This window comes from Equus quagga, chromosome 1 (assembly GCF_021613505.1).
Source record: "Equus quagga isolate Etosha38 chromosome 1, UCLA_HA_Equagga_1.0, whole genome shotgun sequence".
NCBI lineage: Eukaryota > Metazoa > Chordata > Mammalia > Perissodactyla > Equidae > Equus > Equus quagga.
In genome coordinates, this window is record NC_060267.1 from 165,458,221 (window position 1) to 165,482,607 (window position 24,387).

Below are 24,387 nucleotides of genomic sequence, written 5' to 3' on the forward strand. Positions count from 1 at the left end.
AACCCTGAATTCGCCAACCTCTCCACTTTGTATGCACTTGACAGAGCAAATGAGCTCTCAGAACATTTTGGCATCTACTTTTTTTCTCACGCCCTGTGTGTATGAAACAGTACTGAATACAACGTCCTATTCTTTCTATCATATTACTGTATTTCTTCTTTCTAAGCTTTCCTGGAGAATGTGCCTGTCTCCCCAGCCTGCGTTATCTAATCTTGCTACTTCTTCAGTGTCAGCAGGAGCAAACTGTGTTATTTCTCCTTGACCAAGAAATAGGAGAGTTGGATTATTCTCTTCTAACACTCAGAATTTCCAGAGTTGCAAGCAAACTTGTTGGACAAGTTTACTCATGTTTTGGGACTCTCTAATCAGTTCCTTCCTTCAGACCACAGATGGACCAACCATGGTGTTGATGAGTTTTTAAAGCTCTGGCACCAGGCTTTTGGCTTCAGGAACTAACGCCCTGTCTGACTTATTGTCAGTTCTTACTAAAATATGAATCAGTGGAAGAAAAATGCAACCACATGTTCTGGTTTGACTAAGAATAGAAATACTTCCCTGTAAGTGAATGTTATTGGTGCCCCACCCGGACCCCCTTTTCCAGTCAGCTTCCCCCATGCTCCAGGTGCTGTGAGTGTTGACTGCTAATAACTCACAGGTTCCCGTCTCTCTGGGGAATTTCCCTTGGCCAATGGAATCTGCCTCACCTGGAAGGTTACTCCCTACCCCACCCCTGGGCAGCAGGTAGAGTACAAATAGTTGAATCTTTGCCTCAAAGTGGCACCAGTTCTGTGGTTTAATTTATGCTCCAGAGTTCCTCATGGGGTCAGGCTGAAGCTAACCTCCAACTGAAACACCGTCTTGCTCAGCTCCTGCCCCCGCCCTGTGCTGCTTCCCTCACTCCCTTTCTTCTGAGAGTGCTTCCTCAATAAATTGTGCTCATCCACATCGCTCTCGAAGACTCTGCTTCTAGGGAACCTGCCATAAATATCTGCCTCCCAGGTTACCTACCAGAGGCTAACTGGATTTTGGCTTTTCTGTTTGGTTCTCTCTCCTCAATCTTAAACAAATTACAAAGTTCACTGGATTTACAGCTGGAAAGCAAGGATTTCTATTTTGCCTTTTATTTACTAAAGCTGCTTTCTCTTTATTCTATGAAGTCTTGGCCTTTTTTAATGATCCATAGTGTAGAGATTAGTGCAGACTGAGAACAAGACCCTAGACTGTTTAGTTTGGGTGGGTAGGAGTTTTTTGATTTCAGCTTTGCTTTTGTAGGGCAAAGATGTATCTCTTGCAGACAACATTAGAGTTTTCTCCAGGAAGTTTCTCTTGGAACACCCAGATTTCTAAGACCAGTCCTCTTTCTTCCACCTACCAAAGGAAAACTAGTAAATGAGTTTCAATTTCAGAAGCTTGATTTCGAATATCCTCAGAAATTCAAAATCTTTGAATGAAAGAGATAAAGGAATGATGACCATAATGTTCTTTGCAAAGTATCAAATGGCTCTCAATATGGACAAGGAGAACCTCTAGCTCTGGATTCCCATATTTAAACATATACGATTTCAGGTGTTGCTGGGCCGTGTGATCTGTTCACCTAGGAGAGCCTCCCCAACTTGAGGCCAGATGTCTATATATATAAACTGTGCAATCACCACAGAACAACAAGAGACCGGGAGAAACGGATCCACAGTGGTCGACGTTGCCTTATAATTAATCCCTGTGCATTGGGGTTTGGATTGGTTTCTTAATTTTTTTAAATCTAATATTCTAGAGTCTACCCAGTGATTCTTTATTCTCCCAATTTTTGAAATCTTTTCTTCCTTAATTTTTAGGAATTTAAGACACTGTGTTTAAGATCATATGACTCATTTATTGGATAATTCTGAAAGGAACAGGACTGGAGGCCCGCATCCTGAGAAAAGCAGTTATAAATAATAGTTGTATGCATATTTCTTTCAAATCAACAATCCCATGGTTCTCATAACTCTTACATTTTTACACTTCCTGGAACTTTTAAGAAAAATCAGATGTGAGATTTTTTTCCCTTAGAAATAAGCCTATACTAACGACCCATTAGCTTGCCTTCTCTTGATCATTAAACTCCAGTTGATGGGCTCCACATTCCTCATTGCCTATCCCAGCCCACTCCACCATCCATTTCCTCCCCCTCCTTCTAATTCTTAGAAGACTGACTAACTGTCCTGGTTTCCCTGAGACAAGCCAGAGGCTGTCAGCACTAAAACCAAGAAAGTCCAGGCAAACAAGGGTGAGCTGGTCACCCGATTCTTTGCTGTTTTTTCCTTTATTCCACTTCAGCCAACCATTCTGTTCTCCTCTCCTAGAACCCAAGCCTCCCCTATGTCCCTGGAACTTTATTCTCTTCATTGTCCTCTTCCTCTCATTCAAAATCATTCATTCAAAATCATATATAAACTTGTATAAGAAGGCATTCTTCATTCAGCCAAGTCCTTGAACATTTCTTTATCTGTTCTAGGTCGTTGGTTTCCAAGTCCCATCCAAAGAATTCTTCACTCATCTGTAATAAAATGAGAAAACATGCCAGTGCAGTCAGGTTTCATAAAGCCAGATTTATTCCATGTCCTTAGTACATTTTTGTTATTAAAATGTCCTTTGAGTGTAGGCTTTGGAATCGGGCTGTCTTGATGAAAACCTAAAAATGTCACTTGAGCCAGTCATTTAACCTCTCCAAGCCTCAGTTTGCTTGTCTGTAAAATAGAGCTACAATTGCACATTCCTATACGGTTGTATTTGTATCTTATGAATAAGATAACGCAAGCAAAACACTTAACCAACTTCCAGGCACATAGTAACTATTAATAAATGAGAGCACAGCTGTTGCTATGGTTACCTCTACCATAACGATTGCCAGATTTATTCCTGCCATCGTTTAATGTTCTTGCTTTGCAAAATAAGTCAACCCTCTATTAGTCACTAAAAGTTTTCTTTGAAATATTCTGATCTATAAAAATCCCAAAGCCTATGAGCCACAGCTCTGGATGAATCTGTGTCATTTGTTTCCAATTGCCTGACAAGAGCTCTCTTTCTGTCTTTTGCCACCTATAAGTCCAACTGGGCTGTCAATTCTTTTTTTCTCCTGAGCAAAATTCGCCATGAGCTAATGTCTATTGCCAATCTTCTTCTTTGTGCTTGAGGAAGATTCACCCTGAGCTAACATCTGTGCCAGTCTTCCTCTATTTTGTTTGTGGGTTGCTGCCACAACATGGCTGTGGATGAGTTGCGTAGGTCTCCACCCAGGAACCGAACCTGGGTCACCGAAGTGGAGCATGCCAAACTTAACCAGTAGGCCACAGGGCCGACCCCTGGATTGTCAATTCTTTGTGAGGTCATTTAGAGCTGTGCTTCTCAAACTTTAATGTGTGTGCAGATCACCTGGGGGTTTTATTAAAATACAGATTCTTATTCCATAGGTCTGGGATGGGAACTGAGATTCTGTATTTCTGATAAACTTCCAGGTGATGCCAGTGTTGCTGCTCCAAGGATCCCCCTTTGAGTGGCAAAAACTTGCTTTCTTAATCTATGAATTCCTGTGTACTCTAGCATGCTCTGTGGACCTTCTTAAACTCACTGTCTCACTTCAGATCATCAGGGAACTGGAAGTTCTATTATAATTTCCCCAGTCTCCAATTTAATTAGTTTTGAAAAAGGTAATTCTTTTTGTTCTCTGATTATAGTCTTGTCAGTTGTCAGTTTTGCGTTGTTCGGTTGGGGGAAGTGGACAATAAAATGAGTGTTTCTCTTGCAACTGTTTTCTTAGAATGACAATTTAAATACAGATGCAAAAATATTAAAATAATCAAACCCATCTCACCTGGAGAATTTTAAACTGTGTTGGGTAGGCCTGAATGCCCTTATAACTGTTGCTCTGGATGGAGCCCCTGACTCGGGTGACCTGGCTGATCTTCTCTACATTGAATTTGGGAAAGGATTTGAGTACAGGACCCAGCTCAGTATTGGAATGAGGGATCTTGGGAGCCGACTGTCAAAGCATCTGGTAAGTTATTGAGAAAAGGCTGTTGAGTTTAAATGTTCTATTTGTTTTGTGTATAGGTGTAATACCTATGCTTATGAATTTGATCTAATCTGTTTGCGAGCAAAGAAAGCCTTTTCTGAATTTAGTGAACAGCATAAATAGGGGCGTGTTTTGAAAAAAATGTAATATAGTAGAGATATGTCAACACATATTTAATTTATATACTTGGCAAAAAAAGAAGGAAGGAGAAATTAAAAAGCACCTACAATCCTGCCTGAATTGCAGTCGATGAACATTAAGTGCCAAAGAAAATCTGAGATCTAAGGGTAAATTGGCTGCTCCCTCAGCCAGCCAGTTTTCACATCCCTTGCGGATCCTACGTGTCACAGCTCACCACACTGAGTATGATTCTAGTGTTTAAGATATGTATTTTCCCTGCAACATGACCTGTAAATGAGAGCCAATTACGTTTAGAGTTCAATTAAAGAAACAGCAATCCATTCCAGTGTTGGAAGAAAAACCAGTGACGTGACAATGGACCTCATATGTCGTACTTTATGAGCAACCAAAAGATTTTTAAAGGTTGTCTTGACCAACTGAGATTTTCGCCTCATGATGTATTTTTAGAACCTAACACCTGTATGACACGCATCTCAATCATATTTCCTTCAGAAATATACCAGAATTCAAACTAGAGTGGTGAAGTGTTACCATGTTATGTGGCACTACTTTCACCGTAATAAATGGCTAATAATTGGTAATTTGCTTATAATTTATAAAAATCTATAATCAGCATATCAGGACACTTTCCAATAAAGTGCTAGCTCCTACTATTTTCTACCTGTAGAATTTTTATATAAATAGATGTTTGAACACAGTTTGTTCAGTGTAGTAATTACGTAAAAATAATTACTTAAAGAATATGGAAGTTGTTGGAGTTCCTTTCTCTGTGGGAAGACAGTATCTGTTTTACAAAGTATATTTTTCTCTATCTACTACTGTTTGAAATCTGTATTGGTAATTTGTGGAGGGAGGAAGTTAACCTTCAGAACAAGCTTGTAAGTTTTTAGATATCATGTAAATGCAACAGTATATAAGAAAAATCTAATTTTAGAAATAGATCAATTTTAATGTTAATAATAAAAGATTTGATGCTGTAGGTTTTTGGTGATCCAAAGAAAATTAATATTATCTAAAATGAAATCACAGAATTCAATTTGTTTTTACTATTTGGTTTTCACACATTTCAAGTTTTATTGGTTTTTCTGAGATTTTCAGAAAAAAGGAGAATTTTTTAATGTCAGAAAAGAAACATTATATAAGAAGAAACGACTAATGAGGGGAAATTGCTAAATGGAGACTCGTTTTTCATTACACTGGAATTTTGATGGGAAACTTCTCAACATAAAGATTGATTCTACCCCACTAAGGCAAAGCATGGCATTTACTGCAAACAAAATTTTCCTAAAAACGAATTTTGCAGGTTAATTGTAAAAATACAGTGGCATATGTCAGTTATTCAGGGGATGAGTAACTAGGTCCAGGATGAATTTCACTCACATTTTTAAATATGTAATATGGTTTTTTGGCCAGAGAATAAAGAAGAATATTCTCACCATGCTGCCACTCTCTACAGCAACTGCTTCTGAAATGCTGAACATGTAATTGGTGTTTTTGAAATCCTGTCACATGCAAAGTCTTCTGGAAGTGTTTACGACCAGACTTGGTTCCAAGTAGTGTGACATTGGGCGCTGTCTAAAATCTCTAGCACACAAAGATTTCACAAGACAGGAAAAGGAGAAAACAGCATGCGTGCATTTTACTGAACAAAATGTTGGGGGCAGAATTATATAGGGTAATCAAAAACACCGTGGTCAATTCGGGGACAGGGTGGGAACAGGAAATCACATTAATAAATTAGTATGCAATGAGTTGGATGGCTAAACTGATACCGTTTTGAGAACACAAAAACGTCTTTGAGTTAATTCCGAATTCCTCATATGTAGAGAATGCATTTCACAGAAGGAAAGATGGAAGCTAAAGAATGTCTCATGCATTCTCTCTAGAGCAGTCACGGTGTGGGTGAACAGGCTTCTGAAACTGTGGTAGACATCTGAATCACACCATTGAGCTTGTGTGTGTGATTTGGGAAGCAATGCCACCAAATGCAACGTATTTCCTACCCTCCCCTGCAAGGTCAATGTTGCTGAAAGGACGTGCTGCTGTTTATTCTGCAAGTGCATTGGAGGAGATGGCGCAATGGGAGATCCTGGACCACCAGGGAAAAAGGTGATTTTAGTTAAGATCTATGGCTCACTTTATTTGACTGTAGAGGTCTTTCAGGCATGGGTTTAGGTAGAAATAAGGAGTGATTTTAACTTCTAGGCAGAGCCTCTGAGGAACCATTTATTATGATTTTTATATGTCAAATTAGATAGTCATGGCTTTTCCTTGGCGTTCTAAGTTGGAGTCTTTTTAAAAAAACTTTTTATACAAGTCTCAGGAGAAGTAACTGCTAAGTTTATCCAGGGTTCTAGCAGTGATGACAATGATGCAGAAAAATCAACTGCTCTCTCATGTTGTATAATGAAAACCTCCTGAGTACTAATAAGTCATTTCAATTCCCGTTTTTAATGACTGCAGAGTCGTTTAAATCAAGTAGGGAATACTTTGTGTAGTCTGCTGAAAATTAAGCTACATCAGATCACCTTATCATAGCAAAAGATGTTAAGATGTTTCATTCAGCTTTAGCCAGACCAAAATGCTGCCTCAGATGTACACGTATAAACAGACCAATTATAAAAATGGTAACCAAGAATAGATTCATATATTTCCTAACCAAAAGAAATTTATGTACCCTTATGTAAAAATATGATTTGGGGCTTTAGGAAGTGTTCAGATAATGTATAAACAGACTGTGAATGTGTTTAATAATGATTTCAGTATTGCTTGTTTACATGTGTATCTGACTTTTGAATAATTTGTAGATAGCACTGTAACTTCCAAATCACCATTGCTGTGTCTCCGAAGAAAAGTTTTTGGACTAATTATTTCCTGAATGCTTCAACTTCATATAAAGAGAATGGTAGATTTTGCTTTTTTTAACAGGGCTCAGAAAGAATAGAAAGAAATCTGTGTGGTCTCTTTTTCCATGTTCAGCCTAAATCCCAAAAAAGATTTTTTTAATGAAAAAAGGATAATTCTAGTTTGTCGGGGAAAATGTAGCTGAGTTCATTTGAACATTTGTCTGGGGGAAAAAAAAAAAAAACCCTAGCTCTATATATAACCCCAGAGAGACTTATGGACAATATTATGACTCACATATGCACACATCCTTGAGTTATCTGGATGCCTGGCTCCAAATGCTATTTATTTTTATGTGAATAAATGCAGCCTAGGTTGTGGAGGGAGGACTATTTTTTCCAAACTCTTACTGTTCTACATAAAGTAAAACTGTAAAGTTGAAGAATTTTGCTTGATTACCTCTGGTTTTCGGTGTGTGGCGTACTAATCTGTTCCTCCTTTCCTTATTTCCAGGGATCCCCAGGTTTAAAAGGCAGTGAAGGCTACCTGGGAGAGGAGGGCATTGCTGTAAGTCAAGAGTTTTTTTCAGTTCCGTTTATTCTTAAGAACACACCAACAATATGAAATCTTTTGTGTCAATTCAGAAGGAAGCAAGAAAAGTCAGATTCTAAGGATTTGTGTGCAAAATCTGGGGTCTTTCCTAATCCTCACTGGACTTTGCTTCTGGTAGTCATTAGTGGTTTATTGACCTACTGTCTCCTCTTTGACTATCCACCAACATTGCACAATGAACTCAATGCAGAAGTTATCTTCTTCACCAGGGGAGTCAAATCACTGCCATTTCACCCTTGCTGGTGCATTTTGCACAGGTAAAACAACTCACTACATTGTTTATCAAGGACCTCACTCTTTCTTGCATCCATCCACCTGTCTGTCCAACCTTCTATCACTCCTGCCTTCCTTCTATGCATCCGTTCATGTAATAATTGTATATTAAGCATCTTACCATTTACACATTATTTATCAAAGACCTTACTCATAAATGCACTCATCCATTCATTTATTCATTTAACAAATCTATATTAAGGCTTCTTACCATGTGCCAGGAACAGTGCTAGGCCCTAGAAATAAAAAGAAAGAAAGAAAGAAAAGAAAACACATGGTTCCTAATCTCAAAGGCAAATCAGACAACAGCGATTCCAGTTGTTATATACAAGGATTATACTAGAGGTAAAATGAAGTGCAGTGTGACAGAGTGTGGCAAAAAAAATACCTAACAGCCTCAGGTAACAGCCTTGGTGGCAGCTGGGGCTTGGGAAAGGAAGGCCACCAACAAGGGATAATGCTTGGCCAGACATCTGAAGGACAAACAGAAATTTCTCCAGGCAAAGTTTGTAGAGAAAAACATTCTATTACAGAGAGAATAGTGTGTTTGAGGGTATGTAACTGAGTGAGAGAATTGTGTATTTACAGAAAGGTACATGGTCAACATGGCTGGAACCCAGGACACAGTAAGAGGAGGTTAGATGGCAAGCAAGACCCAGATTATTAGAAGCCTTAAATACCCTGCAGAAGATTTGGATGGTGTCTTCCAGTCGATGGGCAGTCATTGAATGGTGTTAGCACAGGAGTAAAACTGATGGGGGTATGGGTTTAGAAAGCATGGTCAGGCAATATTATGGATGGTGATAAGGCAGAAGTTACAGGTAGAAGTTTGGCAATGGTAGGTGCAAGACAAAGAAATCCTAATCTTAGTTTGGGGCAATATGAATGGATATGTTAAGGAGGTTCAGTGACATAACTTGGAACCACCTGGGGAGAGAGAAGCTAAGGATGACATCTTTGTTTCCAGTTCACAAGACTGCACATACTGGTGAGGTTACCAAGACAAGGACTGCAGGGGCAGTATTTGGTTTAAGAAAGAAAGAGAGAGGGAAGATGCATTTTGGTCTAGAAATCATGCCTCCTGCTTAGATCATACCTGGAGCATCCTTCTCTGATGTCTTATCAATTCTTAGTTTTCTGTTCCTGGAATATCTCCTAAAATCTTGAGAATGCATTTTAGCTGCCAGTTGTTGGTCTGTCTATTTTATTTAGATGCTACCCCACCCAGGGCAGTATCCCAGTGGGATCCAAAGCAAAGGGCTGTCATCAGAGTAGCTCTGATTTACTTCTGTTCTTAGTTTTTATAGCACGCATTCTGGATTGTAAACCACAAGAGGTCACACATATTTTTTCCAATATAAAACTTGTCAAATTTCCAAAACAGATTCCAGATTATGATAGAAAAAGCTGATCTGGGTATGTACTCTTTCCCAGGGAGAAAGAGGAGCCACTGGGCCAGTGGGAGAACAGGGTACGAAGGGATGTTATGGCGCCAAAGGTCCTAAGGTAAGGTCGCGTAAGACATTGTAAAGTCTTCCTAACATCTATTCCACGTTCCCACACTAACCACTCCTATCGTTTTTATTTCCAGGGAAACAGGGGACTAAATGGACAGGAGGTATGGTACAAAACATATCCATTTATCTGCCCATCATTATCTGGAAATATTTTTATTTTTGAGATTATTGACCAGTAGATCGTCCAAATGAAGTTTCTGTTGACCTTCTTTTTTTATTGTCAACCATTTCATTTTGTTTATTTCTATCTTTTATTGCAGGCAACATATACTATCTGTTGACAGTTCCTATTACTCAGCAATCCTTGTTTTACCCAGAGCCAGCCTAACAAGGAGGCTGCATATGGAACACAAAATTAGACTTTTTGTTTGGTATCTGACTTCTTTTCACATAAATGTAATGCACTCTATTCTGATCACATCTGTCTTTTCAGGGAGACATTGGGGAAAGTGGAATTGATGGATTAAATGGAGAACAGGTAGAACCTTCTCTTTGTACCATAAAGACCCTTATGAGCTATTGCTCATTAGGAAAATGGGAATTTGAGTTTATTTTCTGTTTCTTAGGGTGACAGTGGTCTTGCTGGAGGAAAAGGAGAAAAAGGTGATGAAGGCTCTCAGGTAGGGATTCAATAAAGCGACGACATGAAAACTGCACTGGGAATTAAAGGTGTGACTAACAAAGTAGAACAGCTACCCTCTGTGTGTCAGTCAGCTAGTGCCACAAAATTGCTTTGTGACAAACAATCACATTTAATGATAAACCTCTACTGTGTTTGAGAGGTGCAATTGATCTAAGATGAGCATGGCTGACCTCAGCTCGTGTGTCTGTTGTTGCCTGGGGCTTTGTTCCACATGTCTCTTATCCTCCTCCTGAGACCAGAGAAATGCCTAGCCACGTTGGCTGTGACCTTTTCATGGCTATGGCAGAAGTACAAGGGAGCAAGTAGAAACACACACAGTCTCTCAAGGCCTCAGCTTGGAACTCTTACAGCAACACTTCCATCTCTTTCCGTTGGCCATATCAAGTCATGACCAAACTCAGCAGTAGGGAATCTCGCCCACTACAGTTGGAAGGCACTGCAGAGTTCCATGGCAAAGGGTGTAGATACAGAGAGGAGTGAAGAATTGGGGCCATTAATGAAACGCAGCTACCACACGAAGAGCAGCAGCAAGGTATTCACAAGAACGGTGCAGGGCAGCACATTAAAGGTGTGTGCCACTCATTCCTGCCTAGAACAGATACCAACAGCAGCCAGACTTCCATCATCTACTTTATTGGTCTTTAGAGTGTGAACAGTTGAGTCAGAACAGTTGAGCTAGAAACCCACTTTCTAGCGGAGGCAGTCACCTTGGAGAGAATGGATAATGCCTCTGAATCTCAGCTGCCTCATTAAAAGAAAGATAATAAACAATACCTGGTTCACAAAGTAGTTGTAAAAACTAAAGAAGATGACAAATGTGTCTGGAACACAGAGTTCACCACTGTGACAAATAATTGAGGTTGCTCTTAAATTATTCGTATGATACCTGAAACCATTCTTTGGTTGTTCCTTTTTCTAGTTTAAGAATAACTTTAGTAGAAAAATATTTAATTATTCAAATCAGGGAGAAGATAAACTCGTTTTTATTAATGTTATTAAAAATTCTTGTCTTGTCCTTCTTCTGATTTATATTAACTATAGGGAAGCCCAGGAAGGAGGGGGATTTCTGGTGACCGTGGAGCAAAGGGCCGGCGGGGAGACCCTGTAAGTACTAGGGCTGTGCGGGCAGTGAACTCCATCAGGGCTTGGTTCCCATCAGCACTTCTGATAGGGAGAGAGACCCCCACTTCAAGGTACCACGGTAGCGATCCTGAGTTTAAATCATCACAGGCACAATTGTTGTCGAATTTTAAAAGCAGATCCCTTGTGCTAGATCCTATTCATATTCAGGGTGAGTCTGGGCAGTGAGAAGCCTTGCACATCATTTGTGCTTTTTCTTTTCTTTTTTTGGTGAGTAAGCTTGGCCCTGAGCTAACATCTGTTGCCAATCTTCCTCTTTTTGCTTGAGGACTATTGGCCCTGAGCTAACATCTTTGCCAATCTTCCTCTGCTTTGTATGTGGGACGCCACCATAGCGTGGCTTGATGAGCAGTGTGTGGGTCCATGCCTGAGATCTGGGATCTGAACCCACAAACCAGGCTGCTGACGTGGAGTGCACAAACTTAACCACTACGCCACTGGGCCAGCATGTATTTTTTGAGAACACATATTCAGAATTGTCCTTGTGCTTCAGAGCTGTGAAGGAATCCAGTCCACTTTATTATCTTCCTCTGAGTACTTCAACATATGGACAGAATGGAAGAAACAAAGCCGTCTCTTTTTTTGTATGCTCCAAGCATCTTTCTCAGTTGAGAATATTAGCTGCATCTCCTTGAATCCGAGCCAGCTAAGATTATGTTAGGCAAAACTTATGACACAAAGGCGCCTGCTCTCACAGGGACACAATCCAGTTGAGTAGATATGACCCACACCTATGTAGGGCATATGCCAAATCTGATGGAACAGCAGGACTACAGGACTTCCATCACCATGCCCACATGTCAGTCGGTTTCCAAAACTTTGATGAATTATGATTTAGGTTTGTTTTTAAACGTTTATTAAAACTTTTTAAATTGAGATATAATTGATATATAACATTGTGTAAGTTGAAGGTGTACAAGGTGTTGATTTGGTACATTTATGTGTTGCGATGTGATTACCACCATCCCGTTAGCTAACTCCTCTATCACATCACATAATTATTATTTCTTTTTTGTGATGAGAACATTTAAGATCTAGTCTCTTAGCAACTTTGAAGTATTCGATGCAGTACCGTTGTCTATAATCACTATGCTGTCTGTGCATTCGATCTCCAGAACTTACTGTTGAACTGTAACATGTATCAGAAAAGTACACAAATTACAAATGCACAGCTTGATGAATGTAAATACACCTGTGCACTCAGCACCTGGTAAAGGAATAAAACATTGGCCAGTAATAGGGCATCCCAGGAACCCCCTCATGTCCACTCCAGTCACTCCCAACTGTCCCCAAGGTAATCACTATCCTAGGACCATAAATTAGTTTTATCTGTTCTTGAACTTTAAATAAGTGGAATCATATAGGACACACTCCTCTGTTTCTGGCTTCTTTTGCTCAAGTTTATGCTTGTTGAGATTCACCCATTGTCATGGATAACAATAGTTCATTCAATCTCATTGCCATGTAGTATTCCATTGTGTGAACATAACGTCATTTATTTATCCATTCTCCTGTTGATGTTTGGGTTGTCCCTGGTTTTTGCTGTTATAAATAATACTGCTCTGAACATTCTTGTACATGTCTTCTGTGAACTTCTGTACACATTTCTATTGGATCTATATTTTAGGATGTCTGGATAATAACTTGTAACTTCTACCTTCAGCTCAAGTATTTACAGCCAAAAAGTTTTTTTAAAGTTTGTACTAATTTACACTCCCACTAGAATACCAGAGCACTGTAGCACACACCCATAAGAATGGCTAAAACTCATAAAAACTGATAATACCAAGGGCTAAGGAGGTGGGGCAATGGGGACTCTCACAGGACATCGTCTTTAATAACTCCCCCTCCAGTACGCAACGGGTTGATCAGAGAATGAATTTGGTGCAATGTATATTGACAAATGTAAATGTTAGGTATGCACTGAAGGTAATTCTATTTAAAAAGCCGAAGAATTTGCACTTGAAGTAAACATTGTTTACTAAGTGACATCTTCTGATTAATAGTCTGATGACCTGAGAGTTTTCAAACAACTTCAAAGGATCTAATTAGAAACAAAAAACTATCCACAAATAAGGATAACTAAGAAATGGTAGGTCAAATCAAAGACATTTCAGTCATCTGTATATGACGACCAAAAATCTGCTTGGGATATTGCTATAAAATTGCCATTCACTTTAATCAGAATTCCTCCCTAATTTTCTGCGAAATTGTATGATTATGTAATACCTTTAAAAGAATCTGAATAATGTAAAAGGATTTTTATTTTAAAATATTTGTTCTATGACTTCAAGACAGCTGAAAATTCAACCCACTAGAGCTTCTCTGTGACGTGCTGTTTGTCACTGTACTAAGTTTAGATGGTTTTTCAATGCATAACAGTACTTCCCAGCCACTTGGGAATATACATCTCAAATCAAAGACAATTCTCTGTGCTTTTTTTTTTTGAGGAAGATTGGCCCTGAGCTAACATCCGTGACCATCTTCCCCTACTTTATATGTGGGATGCCTCCACAGCATGCCTCTATAAGAGATGCACAGGTCTGTGCCAGGGATCGGAACCGGTGAACCCCAGGCCACCAAAATGGAGCGTGCGAATTTAACTGCTCCACCACTGGTCCAGCCCCTTTCTGTACTTTTTACAAGTGGTTTTTGTGGTTCACTATTTCAGGAAAAATTTGGGAGAGCAAGATTGATACAATAGATAGAACACACATATGATCAGACTTTTCATAGGAATGCGTGCAAATGGCACAAATTCCTGAAAATTTATGCTTATTCAGATAGAATTTCTGATCACATGAAAGCTAGTTTGGCTCTTGAGAACTTCCCATTTTGACCTAACTGTATTTTTTAAATCTCATGCAGTGTTGGGGAAAAACTGAGCTAGATCATTTGTCTGAGCAACAGAGTTTAGTAAGGCTCATCATTATTAGGAGCTCACGTTTAATCATAAATTTGTGTTAGATGATACTCTTTTGTCTGGTTGCATAGAAATTGAAAGACAGGACCAGATCAAATTCAGACTGACTAGACCACTCCATGTGCAAATTGGGATGTTCTATTCTGTAGAATATGCTAGTATGTGATTTTTTAATGTCACGTCTTCAATTGAATAGTTCAGAGTTGGACTACAATAAGCAGTTTATACATTGAGAGGAATAAAATTTTGGACTTTATGTTATGTTCCTTTTCCTTTCTCACCAAAACACAATTCTCTAATACTGTAATTTAGGTATGCCCTGGTTGGAGAACTTAGACAAATATTTGAATTTGAGAGTAAAAGAGAAAATGGAGAAAATAATCCTTGGCTTTGGTATGTTAGGGAAAGAAATAATTTTTTGTGTAAGTTTTAGTAATACCAATTGTAAAGTCAATTCTAAGCCCATCTTTTTCACTCTGTTAGCCTCTAAGCTCTGTAAGTGTAGAAACTACTTGTTTTAAAAGCTGACTAAGTATCTGGAACAATGACACATCCCTGTTGGTGATCTCAAATTATTTATTGATTCATGAAGGTAATCTGGGCTGCTATCAGCCAAACAGCCCGGCAGCTGACACTCAGCGGGACTGGATAATTGTTGTCCCCTCTCAATTTATTGGAGCATTCACTGAATTGACTGGCTCAATTGATCGTTCCAGCAACATGGTGACACTGCTCTGTTTGTGGTCCTAACTAACCAAGACAGAAAGCTTTCAGTTTGACCTGCTAAGGATAATATGTATCCCACAGGTGTGCCTGTTTTCAATGAGTTCCTGCTGGAACGTTTGTATGAAAATTGGGAAAAACTCAAGATTCCAGGATTTTCAGTAAACATGAAAATTAGGGGTGAGCATTTAGGGATAGAAGGCAGCTGGGCATCCAGGAGGAGAAAGAAGCAGTGAGTGGCACACACGGTTCTCAGCACTGCTTGGTGTACTTGTGTTCTTGTGGTGGAACCCATTACAAACATTTGCCTTCCCCCAAAGATAGGGGTTATTAAAATCTACCAACCCTCAAGTATAAACTTGCCAAGGCCCCAAAAAGGAAGAGTACAAGTTAAGAGAAAGGTTGGCAATAGCAAGAAGGGGTACCTCCAGACCCAGGATAAGAGCTGTCACAAACACAAGTCATGCCACCCTGGCGTCCCTCAGCTATGCCTTCTGAGGTGAGCTCTCACTTCCCCCCACACACACTCACCTCAGGTCTCCACTCTCATCCGATCATGGAAAGCACAGGAGGAAAAGAAAACACTTATAAGCCATTTATAATTTTAACCTACTTCTCCTTTCAAATGGGCTGGGCTTCTCTTGTCAACTTTTTTGGGAGTGACTAAATGTGTTATACACAAGTTACATTTTTAGGGAGAAATTGTTCAAAACCTATTAATTTTTCTCTTTTTCTTCTATTTTTTAGGGGTTTCCTGGAGTTGACAATAGTGTAGAAGGACCCAAGGGCTTGAAAGGAGAACGTGGAAGACAAGTAATTATGTGGACGTTTGAAAGTAAACTTGTAATGATGTCACAACTGTGAGGCTCAAGTTCTTGGTGACAGAATATAAAATGCATATAAAGAATTTGGAATCAGAGTATATATGCTTGATACAGAAAAGCTACTTCTTAGGAGCAAAAAGATCTTTTACTCCTCCTTATCTGCTACTCTGGGATTCAAGAAACATTCTCTTCTTCTTCTGAATTTGGGGTGGCTCTTCACCAAGCCATACCCTTGAGGTCTTCAGCTGTGAATGTGGATATCTAAACTCTAACTTAAAATGTAGGGTCAGCCAATAGAGAGAACTAGCAGAAGACTTGTTGGCCTTCCCGGGAGCCGGGAGACACATACCCTAAAAAGATGCTGTATTATTCATAGTACACGATAAAAAGAACAAGCTTTGACAGATCTGTACAGCCCCCACTCTCAAGGCAAGTCTCTTGGGATTAATCTCATGAAATCTCACAAGTCACAATTTGATCATCTTAACTTCTTTTTCAGAATTTTTAAAAATCTTGATCTGGAAAATGTGTGTCTCTGTATCTTCTTGATGAGGAAGTTCCCTTGGTTGACTCCACCATGGGGAGAGGTCTGCTATGGTGGGAAGAACTTTACTTTGGGGACAGGCCTAAGGTCCTGTTTCATGCTCTGCCGCTTACCAGCTCTGCGGCCTCAGGCCACTTTGGATAAACCTTCATTTTTCTCATCTGCAAAATAGGACGAATAGCCCACTGTAGAAGGTCATGATGGGAATTTAATGGCTGACCCTGCCGCATCATACACCTTCAGTAGATGTTACCCGCCGCTTTTATTAAGTGGTAAATGTGTGTCCCATTATAGACTCATAATTATTCCCTCCTTTTCTATCTTGGGAAGACTTGTGAGTATTGTGAGATTTTATTCACATTAGGGTGTTAATCTACACAAGTTAGCCAAACAGAACATGTCCCAAGGTGGAAATCAAACCAGTAGTAGCCATAGCTGACACATGGCATGCTTCAGTGATCCACTCTGTGGCAACACAGTGGGGATAGTTTGATTTAAGTATGCTAACTTGTGCCCTAAACACAAGTTAGATAGTGGTGAATAGATGAAGCCATGTCATTAGCATTTTGTCCCATAGTTCTTCATTACCCACATAGAGGTGTGATTTCTGACCAGCAGAAGTAATGCTGCATCCCAAAGGGAGGATAACTCTCTAGTTGGCGTGTTCCCATCCCCCTTTCATGGAGCACAGCAAGCTGATGTTGAAGAGGAAATGTGTCAACACTGTGTGATTCTTGCCATACATCTGTCTGTTCTTTGACAGGGTAGAAGAGGCTCACCAGGTCCCCCTGGGACACCAGGCTCCAGAAGAAAGACAGTAAGAGCCCTTCTGGACAAGGAGACCCACTGTTCCAGTGGCCTATCTTGTGATGAAAATGGCTGATTGTGGGGACTGGGCAGGATGGTTTCACTGGGGCTCACTCTCTTGGGCAAACTGACTTGGGGCGCCTCTGAGAACAGAGCTGGCAAAGGATTTGGGAAAGCCCCTGAAGCTGAGGAAGAAAGGTGCTGGCTGCAGGGGAAATTACCAATCAGGAGAGAGAGCTGGGCAAACAGAACAAAAAAGCAGCCAGTTGGAGGAAGAGTGGTCAAAGTTTGGCCTACTCACTAACTGAGCTTGCCAGCAATGTCGTTTTAATCCAAAACTCCATTCCTCTGCCAAATTATATGACTACTCAGAGAAGTCAGTCCTGGTGTAAGTCCTCTGTTCTTACTTCCATTTTCTCTGCCTTAGCAAAGAAGAGGAGTGTGTTCCAAGATACAAAAATATTTTCTTGATGAAGTATAATAGCTGGCTCTATGAACTTCTCAGAAAATATAATACATAACAAATGCAATATATTAAACTAGTTTTTATTTGTGCTCAATTTCAAAGCACTATGTATATATTCTTATTGAGATAGAATTAACATATAACGTTATATTAGTTTCATGTGTACAAGACAATGATTTGATGCGTGTATATATTGTGAAATGATCACCTAAGTGATAAGTCTAGTTAATATCTATCACCACGTGTAGGTACAAATTTTTCTTCTTGTGATGAAAACTTTTCAGATCTACTCGCTTAGCAACTTTCAAGTATACAATACAGTATTATTAATTATAATCGCCATGCTGTACATTACCTTTATGACATTTATTTTATAACTGAAAGTTTGTACCTTTGATCCCCTTCACCCATTTCACTGTCCCCTACCCCCTACCCCTGGCAATCACTAATCTGTTCTCTGTACCTGTGAGTTCTTTTTTTATTTAAGATTCCACATAAAAATGAGATCATATAGTATTTGTCTTCCTCTGACATTTCACTTAGCATAATACCCTCAAGTTCCATCCATGTTGTCACAAATGGCAAGATTTCCTTCTTTTGCATAGCTAAATAATATTCCGTTGTATATATATACTAGTTTTCTTTATCCATTCATCCATTGATAAACCCTTAAGTTGTTTCCATGTCTTGGCTATTGTAAATAATGCTGCAGTGAACATGGGAGAGGTACATATCTTTTCAAGTTAGTGTTTTTGTTTCTTTTGGTTAAATACCCAGAAGTGGAGTTGCTGGATCATATGGTATTTCTATGTTTAATTTTTTGAGTAACCTCCATATTGGTGAAAACATTTTTGCATATAAACTTATATATCTAAGAGAGAAATTAGGTCACTTGCTTATGGAACATTTTGGGGTCTTTTTTGTTTATTTGTTTTTTTGCTATTTTTTCAATGAGTACTTTTTTAAAGGATTCTGTGCTTGACTTCTTGGAAGAGCACAGAGATTATAAAAGAAAATCTTTATCCAATAAGAAGAGTCACTTTAATAAAATATTCTCAAACGCCTACATTATGTTCTACCTTAGACCTGTCTCTTCTCACTGTGCAGCATTTTCTTTCCACTCCTTATTTAGTTATCCAACCTTCTACAACTTCCTTCACCTCCCTCCAAAAAATATATAATGTTTTAAAATTGAGCACAAATAAAAACTAGTTTAATATATTAAATTTATTTTTCACTGTGTTTTCTGAGCAGAAGTTCATAAAACCAGCTATGATACTGCATCAGGAAAACATTTTTGTACCTTGGAACACACTCCTCTTCTTACAAAGTAGAGAAAATGGGAATAAGAACAGAGATTACTTTTTCAATGTGCTGAATTTGCTGGAAGAATGCTTTACTACTGCTGTTTTAATGCATCTAAAGATAAATACATTTGCTACTCATTTTACTTTCTAAAAGGGTGTAGCCGGCTTACATAGCCCAGGAAAATATTTAGAACTTAAAGACTATCATCCAAGAAATCCTGGTATGGGAGAGGTACTTTTATTATTTTATAGAGGTTGCACTCTCTCTAGATGCTAATGCAGTATCACCATGTATTATTTAAACTGCACGACTCCTGAGAAATATGGCCCCATCTTGGGTCATAGATTCAGCAGTGTCATTCAGGAGTAAAAGTTAGATTTCTAGCTAACGATGGCAAAGTCAAGATGTTTTTTAATATATTATTCCCCTTTTGTGCAACTTAGCAAAAATGAGAGCAATTAAAAATAGATTAACAAAGAATGATCACAACTTCAAGCCACACATGATGACAAATAGTGGCCAACTATTTTAAGATCTTGTACCTTGGATCCTAATAAGAGAGGCTTTCGAGAACTGACACACACCACCTCAGACCTCAAGCTTGCATCAGATTTCTCTAAAAGTAGCTGCCACAGGCCTGAAAAAGCTCGTGAAGAAAATTCAGGAGCACTGTAGATTTTGAGAATATCAAGGAAAACACTGATAGAAACACAGTTTATAGAGGAGGCAGAAATAATGAGAAACTAGAGAATATTCCCTTTTTAATATCTACAACTTAGCAGTCTAGGCCATGGAGGCTGCAAAGACAGGAGAAGAAACAATGACTATCACAACACAGAGAAACTATGACTGAAAGGGCTTTGTGTGAGTTCCATGAATCTCTTAAATGCCAAAATATGAAAGGAGAGGTAGCCATAAGGTAAAAGAAATAATTCATGATGAGAAACTGTTTGAGACAGCATGTCTACATGAAAACTACTGACTCAAGTCCAGCTACACCCCATACAGTTATTCAGCAAATAGGGGCCCTATTCAAAGGTGATTAATAGTCAGTAATAATCTTCATTATTAATTAATCAGGTGATTGCTAATCAGGAACTACGCATAGAAATTGCAAGAGAAGAGGAAGAAAATTATGTGAGCAAAGGGCAGGTAAACCCTCACTAGAAGAGGAACTATTCAAGGAAAAAGTAGAGCAGTTCTTGCAAATAGTTCTCCAAAGTCTCAAAAAAAATTGAGACAACATGAATTGCCCTAAAAAAAAGAGTTTAAAGAACTGTCAAGACAATAGAAAGTGAAGAAAGCAAGCTGGTAGTGCTTGGGGAGTAATGGAAAAGGAAAAAAATGTAGAAAATAAGATATATTAGAAGTGAAAAAAATTAGAATAAATATGACTAAAAGTAGTCAGGCATATATAATCAAGAAGCCGCAAAAGCAATGATAGAAATGGAATATTTACAATGGAGAGCCAGCAAATGTACGATTTGCATTACTAAATTAAACAAACCAAATGTAATGTAAAAAGATTCAGAAATGTATTAAAAGATAACTTCTTGAAACAAAGCCTCAAATATGCAGGTAGAAAAGGCATACTCTGACTCAGAAAAAAATTGATATAAAAATATCAACCCTGAGCCACAACCTGATGAAATTACCAAACTTATTTTGTAAAGAAAGAATCACGAGAATTTCCAAACAGAAAAGATAGGAAACTCTGTCTTTAGCCTTTAGCCTGAATGTTGTAATTCCGGGCCAAAAGCGAACAGTAGAATGGCTACAGAGTTCTGAGGGAAATAGAGTGGCCCAAGATTTTTATACCCACCCAAGGTGTCCTTTAAAGCGTATGAGTAATCAATATGAGCAAGCCTTCAAAAACTCAGGCAATGTAGCTCCCATGATCCTTTATTTAAAATTTTATGATAATAATTTGAATCCCTTTAAGTATAGAGATAAGACTAAATCACAGAAATTGTGATTACAGAACAAAATGTAAATGCTATACATTTGACAATCCAAAAATCACGTGAAAATAGGAAAGCAGGAAAAGTACCAATATACTATGTCCTCATCTTTCATTGTAGAGAGTCAATGTCTAACAGTCATCTTAAGCTAAAATATGTATTACAAACACGCCCTAAACTCCTAATTTTTTTTTCATAATCATTATCTCCTCTTTTAGGAGTGTATATTTCTTATTGCTAAGAAATATTACTATCTGACACTTCCAATTCTTTCAGTTTTAATTTTTCTTCTATTAAATTCAAGTAAAATTAAATGTAATACTTTAATTTTAAAATATCATGAATAGCACGATCCCTTTTTAATCAAAATGGCCACTATTTAGAACTCTACCTGTAACCATGCATGAAAAAATGTCAGGAATCATGATTATCAAATGTTAATGCTAGTTATCTCTAGATGGAGGATTTGGGATGACTTTTAAGTTTTTATTTTGTGTATTTTCTGCATTTTAATGTTTAAAAATCAACATGTACCATTTTTATAATAACAGTAAAGTCACAATCCTTATAGAAAAAAGAAAAATCTATACCACTGACTGAAACACTCTAAAATGTAGGTAGATAATGAGCATGAGGATTCCTCAGTGCAACAAGATTCTGCTGAACTGATTAAGTGATGAAGGATGGCCAGTGGTAGGGTGTGGCATGCAGGGAAATCAAATCTGACCTTCATTCATTTGGCAAATATTTACCTACACCTACAATGTACCTGCAACTCTACTAACTGCTAGAGCTACAAACTCAAATAAGACATAATCTTCGCTCTCAGGGAACTTAGAATCAGGTTGTAGAGCATAGTGTCTGACTTACTATTGACATTCGGGCCAAATAATTCTTTGTTGTGGGAGGCTGTCTTGTGCATTGTAGGATGTTTAGTATCATCCCTCACCTCGACCCACTAGGTGCTGGTAGCACCCCTGATTGGGGACAACGAAAAATGTCTCCAGACATTGCCAAATGTTCTGAGGGAAGGATGGGTGCTAAATTCCCCTCCTGCAGTTGAAAACTACTGTTGTAGAAGGGACAGACCTGTAGGGATAACAAGCTGTTACGGGTGCTCTGCCGGGAGTCTATAATGGATTGGCCATTGGGGGTTGGAGGGAATGGGAGGTTTGCTCTTTCTGAGCCAAATTTTATTGAGAATTGGAATCTATTCTTGTGCCATGGATGAGGAGAAGCAAGTGTAGCCTCAAACTAAAGCATGGCCTCCAGTCCTATTTGGTCCAGAGGGCTGTTAGTTATGCTGTGCCCTTTTCATCTCTCTTGGCAGCTTTAGGGGCAGCTTGAAGTGCTGTAGGACAGTCATTCATCATTGTGAATGAGTTTGCCATTGAGAGTCAATATTAATATGATTTTTATTATTGAAAGTGTCCCACTTTTTCCCTGGGGATTCTGTGTCCCAAATCAGTCCATACCTATCCAGGGAAATAGGCCTTGGTAAACCACCAGAATGCCAGGCTGTGGAGGACCAAGGGACTGAGTATCCTGTTCTGAGTCTTCTTGCTCTCAGGTTTTCTTTGCAGAGATTGTCTTCCTTGATGTGACCATTCGCATTCAATTTCACAGATAAGTTAGGCTGTCTGGGTGTGTTATCAGACAACTGCCAGCCCCTGGGAAAGCCATTAAGACATTTGTGATTTAATCTTTCCCATCTGAAATATTTGAAAATTTGCAGCCAAATTGTAAAATTATCTCCCCTATTTGTTTGTTTTCTTTCTTTCACACCTACCCAAGGTATCTAAACCCATGACTTTCATTTAGAGTTTAATTCTCAAATAGCTATTAACAAAGTTTCTAGGTGATTACTTCTGTAGATGTTTCCATTATTTGTGTGTAGGGTGAATCAAAGTCTGTCTCCTCCATTAGGCCCATAAACTCCTGCCTAGGGACGGGAGTCAGTTTTTGCTCACCACTACTCATCCTAGTGCCTCACAGGGAGCAGGAGCTCAATAAACAGTGTTGAGATAACTAATTTTAATCAAGCTCTTCCAAAATCAAACCTTCAAGACACAGAGAACAAACGTTTATTGATGATGTTTCAGACTTTGTGACAGTGGATCAGAGAAAGATTTTTGGATGCAAAAATCTTTGGATGTTTCATATCCCTTAAATCATATCATGCAGGAAGCTCTTTATTTTGTCTGAATATAAGGTTTCATTCAGTTGCTCCTACCACAACCAGATGTATCCACCTAGAGCCCATGTCTGGTCATGTACATTTCCTGCTGCAAGAACCCCAGTGGTTTCTACTAAATGGTGTATGGACCCTTCAGCCTAGTATTTTCTGCCTGGTAACCCTACTACTCCTCTCTGTTCTCACACTTTTGACCCAGACTTGCCACTGTCAAATACGTTTCCTATTTTCCTGCTTCTACTTCATTACTTAGGCTGTACCCTCTACTAGAGAGACTTCTTTCATCCTTTACCTGTAAAGTTCCTATGCGATCTGTGAAACCCATCTCAAAAATGTCTTCCTCTAGGAAGATTTTTGTGATTTGACCAACTAGATATGATGGCTTTCTTTGAAACCCGTCTTTCTATCTTCCCTTTCTTTTGGCATTTGCCATACTCTGCCTTGTAAATATTTGTAATATTTCTCTCCTCCCGAACCCAAAAAGTGAGAGTCCCCTGAGGTCAAGAACTATGTGTGTGTCAGCTTTATGCTCCTATGGTTCCTATCAATGTGCTTCATGGGTAGTAGATCCTTAGTGGATATTTTTCTGAATGAAACTGAAGCGAACTGAACCAGAACAGAGAAACCTTTGTGCTAAATGAGTGGAGAGAGCTTCTTTTCCTCCCTCCGATATGATTTAGACTTTCATCCAAGATGACTCATCAGGGTTTTAAAGAAATAGGCCTCCAACCATTTCCCCAGATACACAGCCTGTTTCCTGGATAACAACAGATTTTGACTGAAATATGATTAGAAGAATTTAAAGTCTGCAAAACAGGACTGGCCTCACATAGAATTTTGACCTGAATACCTCGAATAAATTTCCATCAAGAAAATGTTGTCTGATATTTATTGAATTTTGCAAATCCTGAATGTCAGTCTTGCTATAACCTTACCAAGAGATCCTAAGTTAGACAATAAAATGTCTTTGTCTCTTGATTTCCTGATCTATGAAATATTGATCTGGAATATACCCAGACCCTAACCTTACATATGAGAGTAGTAGGAAAAATCCACTTGATTATGTAGTGCCATTATTCTGATTGGATATTTTATTATCATGCTGAATTGAGTAACTTTTGAATGCTTGGGGTGATTCTTTCCTTTTTTACAGATAAGCATATGATTTGGCTTTTGTGGGGAAGGGGATAAAATTAGTGTGGCTATCTTTAGCTTCTGAAATGAATCTATAAGAAAGTTCATGGAGTCAGTTCTCCCAGTTTTCCGTCTGGCTTCCTGCCTTTGGCCACTCCACTCCTGATTTCTGGCTTACTTGGTAGTACTTTGGAAAAATGAAAAGAAATAAAATTCAAGTCAGTCAATTTTGGAGCTAGTAACCAGCTGTAGTAATAGTTTAGTGTGGGGTGAATTATTGAC

The 24,387-nt window shown here is 38.8% G+C and overlaps 1 protein-coding gene across 1 annotated transcript in view; it reads left to right on the plus strand.

The window, feature by feature from the left end:
• The window catches only part of COL6A6 (collagen type VI alpha 6 chain), a 143,211-nt gene that overhangs the window by 59,151 nt on the left and 59,673 nt on the right, over positions 1 to 24,387 (plus strand). Inside the window, exons 11-20 of the mRNA XM_046646636.1 lie at positions 3,879 to 4,033; positions 6,209 to 6,301; positions 7,550 to 7,603; positions 9,356 to 9,427; positions 9,513 to 9,539; positions 9,872 to 9,916; positions 10,005 to 10,058; positions 11,123 to 11,185; positions 15,615 to 15,680; positions 16,999 to 17,052. Coding sequence (XP_046502592.1) covers positions 3,879 to 4,033; positions 6,209 to 6,301; positions 7,550 to 7,603; positions 9,356 to 9,427; positions 9,513 to 9,539; positions 9,872 to 9,916; positions 10,005 to 10,058; positions 11,123 to 11,185; positions 15,615 to 15,680; positions 16,999 to 17,052 — 683 coding nt within the window. The remainder of the gene's footprint in view (positions 1 to 3,878; positions 4,034 to 6,208; positions 6,302 to 7,549; positions 7,604 to 9,355; positions 9,428 to 9,512; positions 9,540 to 9,871; positions 9,917 to 10,004; positions 10,059 to 11,122; positions 11,186 to 15,614; positions 15,681 to 16,998; positions 17,053 to 24,387) is intronic.